This window comes from Phoenix dactylifera, unplaced genomic scaffold (genome assembly GCF_009389715.1).
Source record: "Phoenix dactylifera cultivar Barhee BC4 unplaced genomic scaffold, palm_55x_up_171113_PBpolish2nd_filt_p 000184F, whole genome shotgun sequence".
Classification (NCBI taxonomy): domain Eukaryota; kingdom Viridiplantae; phylum Streptophyta; class Magnoliopsida; order Arecales; family Arecaceae; genus Phoenix; species Phoenix dactylifera.
In genome coordinates, this window is record NW_024067713.1 from 661,779 (window position 1) to 672,813 (window position 11,035).

Here is an 11,035-nt window from a genome sequence, read left to right on the forward strand (position 1 = left end):
TTCTGAGGCCGAACTTTATCTTAGTTTGGGTGATGAAAGTCGTATCATTATCTTGATCAAGGACAAAGCATCTAAAAGGGTGTTTTAATGTGTCGATTGATCTTCTCGAAGAGCCATCATATCATGATTGTCCTGAGACGTCATTATTCTAGAGTGTTCCCGAGATGCTATTAACGTGGTGATTTGGTTGAATCACTTATGCCATATCCTGAGCTAACACGAAGTTAAATCAACTCGAGGAGTCGAACTATTACTTTAATCAAAAATCGGACAGCCAAAAGCGGAAACTCGCCGATGATCGTCGGAAGAAATCAGGTGGATGCCGATGCCGGAGGGAAAGAATCTTGAAAGAACCGTTCACACCCCTATATAAGGGTAACCTCCTCCTTCATTTTTGCACTTCTTACATCTTTTGCAAACCTCCCCAACAGCCCGAGCTCTCTCCCGAGTTTTTCTTCAGCAAGGTTCATTCCCTCTGGCATCGGCATCCGCTTGATTTCTTCTGACAATCACCGGCGGGTTTCCGCTTTTGGTTGCTCGGATTTTCTCTTTTTTTGTTCTTTTCCTCTTTTGTCTTTTTTATTTTCTACATCATGAGCGAGGCTGAGATTGAGATCTCAGCGAGGAGTTGGTCGTTCGACCAATGTCCTCAAGCTCAGCATTCCTCACATCCCAGTGAGGCTGAGACCGAAGTCCACTCTAGCCTGAAATACGAGGTGTTAGTTCTCACCCAAGAGGAGATGGACTTGCTCCGAGCTCAACATTTCATTCTTCCCGAGTTCACTTTTGAGCTCGCCAGTCCCAAGGACTAGGTGACTAATCCTCCTCCTCGGCTCGACCTGTATAAGGCAACTCTCAGGGCCGGGCTTAGATTGCCTCTCCACCTTTTCATCGTCTAGTTGATGAGAGTTTATAGCCTCATCCTGACCCAATTGGTTTCAAACTCTTGGTGGGTCATTGTAGGTTTTCTTGCCATCTATTTTTTTCACAACATCCGTGCCTCAGCTTCTCTTTTCCGAGGATGCTTCAATTAAAAAGGCATCCTTGAGAAAGAAATTGGTGGTATTTTTCTCCTTGAAAGGGCCATCAATTGATTCGAGGTACTCTTTTTTTAATTCATGGGTGAAAGGAGAGATTCTTTTTTGTTTCTTCTGAGCAACTATGGCGGTTTGAGACCCTATGGAGGATACCTCGAGGTCTTTGAACCGACCTCCACAATTATCTAGGGATAATCAAGGATCCTTAGATACTCTTCTTAAATCGAAGATTCCTTCGCTGCAAGAATTATTGTTAGAGGAGATACTAATCAACGTTGGTTTGAGCCCAGCCGACCTTAAGGATAAATTTTTTTTTAGAATTTTTTTATCTTTTCACTTTGTCTTTAAGTTCTATTGTCTAACGTTCTCCTCGACTTGCAACTGTTGCAGCTATGAAGACCGGCCTACCGTTGATTCGCAAAACTATACACAAGAGAGCGGCTACGATATCTAGGGATGAAACCCTTCAAAAGAAGAAGACAGAGAGAATCTACCTCGGGTCCTTCCGAGGCCATAACCGAGGTCTCTATTCCCGAGGTGTCGAAAAGTATGGTGCTCCACCTCGAGGTCGAGATCGTATCACCCATCGGGGCTTACTCTCCTAAACCCACCCTGTGTATTTGCAGCGAAATAAGGTTTGCAGCCAATGTAGGATTATATATGCCTGTATCTGTATCCCTAGCAGAATGAATGAATCCATCCAGAATTAATTTCTTCAGAAAACAATTGAAATCATTTATTGTTTATTGTCTAAATGCAAAGATAGATATATTTTCACACAAATCACTACAAGGACATAAAGCACAAGCCACCAAGTTTCGATATCATGAAGTGTTTTGCACAAACCCCAGGAATCATCCCACTCCCCAGGCAACCATTCAGCACATAAGAAGTTGGCAGCAATTACAAGATCAGAACCCCAGTTAGCCAAGTGCAGAACTCACAACACCTCAATACCCAGAGAAAACAGGGAAAATCTAAGCACCACAAGGCTATATGCTCAGTTTTTGGACTTCGAGTGCTTCACAAGCCAATCTATTACAGAGTCAATGTTCGTTGAGTTCTTGCATGAGATCATGAAACAGCAAACTTCTCTGTCAGTGATAGACTTCAGGCCCCTGCAATACAAAAAATGATGATTAAGAAACACAGCAGCTTGTATTGATCAATTTGTTTTATATCTTCCTCAAGGACAACCATATTCTTGGGTTAGCAAATTTTAGTTACTTACATCTCCTCAGTCAAACCTTGCTTAGACAGAGCTTCAGGCTTATCAATTTTGTTTCCAAGGACCAGCAATGGAATCCCGCTCAGTGATGGCTTGCTTAGAAGGTCATGAAGTTCACTCTTTGAGATTGGCAAGTTATCGCGATCTGCTGCATCAACAACATACCTGCAAAAATAAGAGGAATTCCACAAATATATTAAAAAGCAGTTCACCTTACATCTGAGGTATGAGAAGAAGAAAATAATTAGGACAGAGCTTCATGGTCATGGTCATAGAAAAACTCGCAAATATACAAATGCATGTATAGACCACATTTACCAAAGTGACAAACAAAATCTCTAATTGCATCAACTATTCCTGTAGACGCACTTATAGAATGATTAGTAAAGTCTACAACCAACATCTTAACAAATGCTGTGTTTCTGAGACACTCCATCAGCCCACTATCTAAAAAGATGTTCAGAGAGAAAGTAATATCTCATAAGGGTGTGCATCCAACAAAAGAAGAGTATTATTGTAAGCACCCTCGGCAAGCTGTTATCATACCAAATTAGCAATGATATTTATGTAAGCTAATTTAGCCCTTCATATAGCAGAACAAAGCATTACATGCAAGTGTGCAACATAAAAAGTTTTACTCCAGTTATCGTACATGGCTCTTATGAACCCCTAGTTGCAATTCATTGCTATCAAGGCTACATCCTCCTCAACACAAGTCTTTTTCAATCTTTTCTCATAAATAAACCCAGGTTATACCAGGTTTTTCTTTCCTCTTTCCTAGCCCTTCAAGACATTCCAAGCCCCTCTTTTTACTAGGGCAGGGGCACAATACATTTTCATTGCACATGCCCATATTAAGAAGCATAATTTAATTTGAAGAAACAAAGAGACATAAGCCATTTACCCTGAAAATATTGTGCTTTTTATGCCACCTTGCCTATCATGAAGGCTATATCAATATATTCAAGTAGATAGTTCATACAGCAAGAGGTAAAACTGAATAATTACCTCCTCAGAAAATGCTTGTGAAGAAAAAAGTATCTAGGCAAATTTTGCTCACATCATTTATACACCGCAAGTTTAGCCCATCACTGAGAATATTTGGATACCACCACTTTAGGACAAAGCTAATGTTTACAACCTGGAGATGCCGAACTATATTCATAAACTCAAGATTATGAATTGGCCGAAGATGTGGACAGTATTCAAAAGATATGTCACTTGGGATGAATGTCAAAAGGTAATCATCAAAGTTTTTTGTTTTCTTTATTTCCATTTGTTTTAATTGGTTATTAAGGTAATTTTTTTAGCAAGACTTCTAAAAGAAGTAAGTCTACAATTGTGTTTCATTAACCTAAAGCCATCCTTATAACAGCATAAGCAAAAATAGAAATGTTTAAGCATGGAAAATAAATTTCAATAATTAACATTCACCTTTTTCTTTTTTTGATCCTGCACCTGGTTTTGAACTTAAGTCGGTAATCTTTATCAGGTATCAATGAGGCAAGCTAGAATGGTTTGCACACAAGCTTAACTCATTGGCCAAGCTCAAATAAGATGTTTAAGTTTTGAACAAATATTAAGCCATGGAGCACGCTTGATTAGAAAAAATAATCCAAGTCGAACTAGGACATAATTGACAAATTTAGACCAGTTTAATCAAGATAGACACTATACAATATGTACAGCTAAAAGCTAGAGAAATCCTAGTATACTACAAAATTAAAACTTTCTCATGACTGAAGGTGTAGCTATTTAAGTATCTCTAACATACTACCCCACAGGATTTCAAATATAGGCCATATGATAATGTACTCAGGTAGGCCAAGTCACATAAGCCAGCTGAGCCTAAGCCTAGAAAAGCAAACAAGAAAAAAATAAAAGGGGCCAAGCCCAAGGCTTTGGTTAAGATAAGCCAAGCTAAACAACGCTCACTTCCCCTGACTATTTTAGTATTTTCCAAGATACCACGTGAAGGGATTTTGAATTTATAGGACATATGACATTGTGCTCCAGTAGGCCTGCAACACATAAACTGAGTTGAGCCAGAAACTAGAATAACTCAAAGCGACCTCAAAAGGATCTCAAATGTTAAGAAGCTGACAAAGTCAAAAGGATCTCAAAGATTCTGGCACCATTACATCTTGATGATACTCAAGAAGTGGAGCCTTAAATTTGAGATTTAGCTATATCAGTGATGATGAAAATGATGTTAATAGCAGGACAAAGGAATGTAGAAAAGAAGAAGCTGGCATGCTTACCAAGTGACATCAAAAAGCTAACCTTCCAACGTATAACAGCCTTAAAATTCTGACACTCAAGTAAAAATAACTACTTCTTTCGCAGTTTGGACTCTAGATGAACCGAAAGGCAATACTAAGGCAGATCCTAATGAGAGCCATGTATGATAATACTGTTGGTTGGAAAAGACAAATGTGTAAGATGAGAAAGAAAGGTGCAGATGGATCTTCCTGTTCCTTATACCGAATTTGAAAGGAAGCAAGGGAAGAAGAAAATATACAATTAAGGATTAAAAACACCAACCCCAAGCACCTTCGCATATAGAACAAAGCCCCTAAGAGCAAATCTACAAAAACCTCTCAGCCTTGCAACATGATCATGTCAAATTTGAGTATACCTACACCCAAAAATTAAGAAGTAACAATTGAGAGGATGAAGAATTAAATGACTAGTCAGACTAAAAAATCATTTATGAGAAATAGATACAACAAGAACATATATCAGATGAGTTTTCAGTAGTAGTGGCTTGGATAAACCCCAAAAAATATTTCCAAACTCAATTACATAATAGTTTTGGAATGACTCATCTAATTGCCGCATGACATGGTAAATGAAAGTAATTTTATCAACAAATGTGTGAACATGTGGGTGTAGAAGATGATGATGATGTTGGCATGTAGCATATCTAGGAATTAGACAGTTAAAAGTACAACAAAGAGACAAGTAGTGTGAAAAGAGGGTAATGTGACAAGAAATATAAGCTTCAAATCTTCATTGATAAGAATGAAGCCAATGCAGGGGAGGGTGGATTTTAATTTAAGGCACCGAAATGAAGACTAAGCAATCTATAACAGAATTATGAAAGCAGTAAGAAATAAAGTTCTAGCATCAATAGCTATATCATAAGGAAAAGCATGGGAAAAGATACCACCCCAGACTTATTTTGTCCCATGATTTTTTCAAAGTAGAAGGTTTACAAGAACCAAAAAAAAATCTTTAAACAAGAAGAAATGCAGCAAAACTAGGATAGACTAGATGTAATATGCATCACTCACCACTTATTATATGCAAAGATGCCCAAACAGATCACTGCAAAATAACCTAACATGAAAATAATTGGTTTCCAACTTTTAGTTAAGCCTCCAACTTCATCCATTACGATGTTGCTCTTCAAAATTCAAACTTTTTTTTATCATAAAACACATTTGCTATGGCCCAAACCAAGAATTGTAAAGAACAAAGCTTGAGCCTTGGCATTAGGAAACTTGTTTCCAATTTGTGCAGATGGAGTCACACCTAAGCACAACTAATGCAACACAGCCATAGGTAGCCCAAGGGACCCAATGAATTCTTCTGATTCCATTTCATCACTTTTTCAAGGGCAAAACCAGGTGCTAGAAAAGATCCAAAACAAATGTGGCTACTGTTTGAAGATCAAGAGTATAAAAGGCAAATATTCTTAAGTAAGATTTCACCCAGACTTGAGCTTAAAAATCAAAGATCAGCACAAAAAACGACTCTGAAAGGTTCCAAAAACATGTGTAATGCATGAAATAAGCAGAGAACAGCATCGGGTGTTGAATAGTTTAACAGTGATTCACGTATGATTCAAAATATTCGCAAAAAATGGTATTATTGAACAATTCATTCAGTTGTAAAATCATTTGATCAAAGAGACATTCAACTTAGTGTGTTAAAAAGTCTGAAATAGGATATACATGGGCAGTAGGGGGCAAAAACTTTCCAATAAATGATGAGAAGTATAAAATTAAAACAAAAAGAATAGGCTGATGGTTGAAGAAGGAAGAAGATGAGGCTTATTTATAGGGACAAGTAAGAATTTCATGACTAAGAAAAAAAGGCCAAATTATAGAACTAAAGAGTTCCTGTTCAATACATAGTCTGTGGCAAGAAGACACATAACTTTCACTTCATGAGATATCAATGAGTTAAACATGTATACCCAATTACCAAGGAAGCACAATTTCAATTTGTCAACAACCGCAAATTTTCCCAGCATGCATTAACTCCCAACATTTTCACCTGACTTGATAATGTTCATGTAATTACCTTCCATCATAAAAATCATGCCTCAAGTCATTACTCAACAAAGAGAAGCTTTTTCAATGATAAGTATTGGTTGGGAAACAGATTGCATCAGGAAGAGTCAAGATGGTATGATTATGGAGAATGATATGTAATATTTTCTCCTTCACATTTGAAATAAGAGATGAGTTTACAGGCATATAACCATTGGATAGATGAACCCTCTTAGCTTATCTTCAATGATATTGTCCAATAAATTTGATGCCGTCTTGTGATAAATGTTGTCAAGAATGTGTGTTATGTGTACTTGTTCATAGTTTGAATATCTTATGGCCCCTTAATAACCTGAACTGCAATTAGAAAGACTTCTTCGGAAAGAATAAGAGGAAAAAGAGCACACCACAGTTTTTGATACATATGCATTTGTTCATATGTCATCATGTGACAAATTATCAAGAATGAATGTTCAGTGAACTTGTTCATAGTTTGAATGTCTTGTCAATCCTTAATAACTTGTCTTACAATTAGCAAAGCTTCTTTGAAAAGAATAAGAAGCAAAAAAGCATACCAAACTTTTTGTTGCGTATGCATTTGGCAGGGTTCTGTGGCAGGGAGCACTGGTTTCTCATGCATTGGACCCCAACTGTCTTATGCATGTAGTGTTTTCTTGTTTTAAACAAGTGATAGTTAAAATACGTAATTAAATTTATCTTATCAAAAAGAAAGGAGAATAAGCTTTGCATATGGATTGAAACGAGTAGCCTTGGTGTCGTGAGTGTTTGGGAGAGGGTTTTACCGCAGAAATGCTTTATAAAACTGGCCTTCTATGTAACATCAGTTTCAACATATACTACAAAGAAAAGAAAGAATAACTTTCATTATCTCTTAACCTACTTCAGCTTGAACAAAAACAGGATCAGGCTTCCCAAGCATACAGACCCCACTACTCTTTCTTAAACTAAGGTCTAAAGTTATTCCAAATCCGAGATGTTATTAGGGAAAAAAGAAAGTTAACATGACCAAATTTACAGCTTTTGCAAATTTGATTACAGGGTACAATTTGTAATAATAGAGATAAGACCATGTACCTGAGATGCCATGCTACAGGTACATGCAGGAAAGCCTTGTACAGAATTTGTATCATACATTACATGTACAGGATCACAGTTATTATCTAAAAAAGAATATTATTAACAAACCAGTTGACATGTATTTTGCATGACAGACATGTGATGCAACAGTTCCAAAATGAGATCTCTAGCGCTGTGGAAAATTGATGAAAAAAGGATTACATGATAACTGCTGCAATAAATCAAATATTCAGACCAGTTTCTGGATGAACTTAAATTTTGTACAGTAAGGACCATTCTGACAGTCTCAGGAAAGGTGTCTTGAATGCAAATAGAACATGATCTGTGCCATATAATACAACCATCAAAGAGTGCAGAAGATATCAAGAACAATGGAGTACCTATGTTAATGTAAAGCATGCCAAATGATGATATGCACAAATACAATTTACATTAAGTTTCACAAACTCAAAGTTCTAGAAAACAGAATGAACCCACATGCTTTAAAAAATGCAATATGTCAGTGCAAGCAAACGTGCTAGCTAACAACAGTTACAGGTAAATCTGAGACATCTGATAGGAAATTCCTGCTTTCTTTTCAACATATTCCATCGAAGGATGCTCACTGAATCATCAAAAGATTCATCCCAGGCAACATAATAAAATAAATCGAATTGCACATACATGAATTCCGTACAAAAAATCAGGATATATCATTGTCATCCATTATATCTATATGCAGTGTATAAATAATATAGAACAAAACACTACGTGCAAAAGAGTAATTTGAGGAGGTCATATATGCAACAAGTAAAATGCATAGCCATATATCAACAGCTAAAGTAAGGCAACAACAAATATAAGATAAAAAGCATACACAATGGCAGATACTGCACGGCAATATCTCTCCCACATACTCCGAAACCTAGGCTGGCCCCCCAGATCCCACAACTTTATTGTGACATTTCCCTTTGTCACCTTCCTCATATTGAATCCAACCTAAAGAACCAATGCATGAATAATATTAGGTCACAAAAGCTGGTGGTTTATGAAATAAGAAACTAAAGGTGCTCCCCCAAATGTAAAAATCACTCACTGTAGGAATCATGTCCTCACTATATCCACCAGTCTGCATAAGTAACAAAACATAATTAATGTCAGAATACATTCCACTAGCACTTGAACATATATAAGCAAGCATCCAAATATACATACTGCAATGACATTCACGAGTGAAGTTTTCCCTGCATTCTGAAGTCCAATTAAAGACAGCTCCATTTCTTGCTTGAAAAAGAGGCTAGATTGTTAAATGAAACACACAAGAACACTTCATTAGATATTCATGAAAATTAATTCCAACTAACAAAAATCATTCCCAGTTTTTTGACCTTAATCTGATTGAATTCTCTATCCCACCATAACAATCAAATCACATAAGAAGAGAACTAACAAAAAAAATGATTAGAAACACATCTAATTTTCCTCCTTTTCCTTCATCCCATCCTCTTAGCCCCATGCCATTTGACATCACCAGTTCACCCAATTAAACAATAAAACCCACAAAACTGCAACAAAAAACAACCAAAACACCCGAAACATCCCACTCAAACCCTAATTCCGTCCCCTGCCTGCACATCAAAACTATCACATCACCATCCAAATTAATCCCCACATGCACAAAAAAAAAATAAAAAGCTAAAACAAACCCAACTTCAGAACGAAGTTCGAATCCAAGAAACAGCAATCAGTTTTCCTTGAAATGCGGGTAAAAGAACCAAGCGACTCCCGGATCTCACCTCCGAAGCCAATTGAGGAAAGCTTCCCACAACCCCATGGCGGAATACGGATCGTTGGAGAGGAAGGGATCAGGATCGAGGAAAAGGAGGGGAGGGAAGGAGGGACGGAACCTAGGGTTCGTCGGAACGGAGAGTAGAGATATCGGAGCCTTTTCCTGCTTTCCTTTTTTAACCGACAGGGGGAACGGACCCTCAGCTCTCCAGCTCCGTCTTTGACCGTGGCCCGCTGTGAGAGAGAGCTCTCTCCGCCCTTTGCCCGCCCACGACGGGAACCGTAATAAAAGTCCCGGAAAATAAAAAATTATTAATAAATTAAGCATTTTTTTTGCGATGAAGATGTGATGGACGGTGGGTGTCGCGTAGAGCGTGGACGGTTAGGGGAGCCTGTAAGCTTCTAAAGCCCACTTGTCTCTTGACACGTGCCAACTGCCCTCCCGTGTGTTTTAGCCAACCGGCCTTCTTACAATTAAAAGATTACATTCTTTATTCAATTATTTGTCGTCTATTTTCGTTCCTGCTGGACACGTTAGCTGAATAGATGGCATGACAGGCTAAGGAGACCAACGGTCCTGATTGATTCATTGCCAATAAGCCTATATTATGTCTCTTTTTAGTGCTCCATGATTTCTCAAAAGTTTGATGCTTGGTTCATTACAAAGTTACTAAATTATTATATTTAAAAAGGATAAGTACTAAGCATATGTGATGCATGTGATTGGAAAATTAGAAACCAAGCAACTTACAAGATCGGCAGAGAAAATTGTAAACAAGGGATGTTGTAGAATATTAAAATAACTTGTTAAAAATAAATATTAGTTTCTACAAAGCTACTGATCTATTTGATTAAAATATTTATCAATAAATAAATTTATAGTGTACTGCCAACATATATAGGGAGAGAGAATGTACTTTATTTCATACAAGAGGACTCTCTATTTCAAAATCAATAATGGGACTTCAAATAAAAGATTTATTGTACCACTAAAAATGCTAAGAAATCAAATATTACATATTTTAGCAGTTTATAAGTTATGCAATATTCGAGCATAAAAATGGATTATTTCTACATATTTTAAGACATGAAGGATGACTTTTATATGGTATGCGAACAAAAAATACCCTTTGGACAACATGAAGAAATAAGAAAATTCAATCCACAATTAGAAGGATTTAGATCAGTTGGTGATGACACTTTGCTGGCAGATTTGGCATGGAAGAAACTCGAGCATATTCCTCAAAAGAAACTCATCTATTCATGCATTTTTTGCAAAATACTTTGGAAAAACATCCATCTAGTCAAGTGGTTGGATGGCTATAAGAAACTCATGCCCACTCTCTGGCCTCTGATGCTATCTCCTCAACAAACCCTTTTGTACCTTCATTTTGCCACTTTTTGTACGTTTCTTATACATAAATACTTGCATCAATAAATTTTGGGAGGGGGTTTTCTCTTCCTCTATCACACCTGAAAACAAAAAAAAGAAAAGAAAACTCAAACATTATGTTCCTAAACTTCAAAACCTAATAGAAAAGTACAGTATGTAGCATGTATTTTTTGAAAACTATCATCATTTTTTTCCCCTACATAAAGTGATTATATAAAGGCAACTGAGAAAT

At 37.0% G+C, this 11,035-nt stretch overlaps 1 protein-coding gene across 1 annotated transcript; it reads right to left on the minus strand.

Moving 5' to 3' along the window:
- Positions 1–1,755: 1,755 nt before the first annotated feature.
- LOC103717775 (ADP-ribosylation factor-like protein 8a) lies at positions 1,756–9,682 on the minus strand. Its single transcript, XM_008806286.4, has 6 exons — positions 9,419–9,682; positions 8,838–8,919; positions 8,719–8,751; positions 8,500–8,621; positions 2,269–2,430; positions 1,756–2,155 (listed from the first exon to the last, which is right to left on the minus strand). The coding sequence occupies exons 1-6, from the start codon at positions 9,454–9,456 to the stop codon at positions 2,038–2,040; spliced, it is 555 nt and encodes a 184-aa protein (XP_008804508.1). The 5' UTR covers positions 9,457–9,682; the 3' UTR covers positions 1,756–2,037.
- Positions 9,683–11,035: the final 1,353 nt, after the last annotated feature.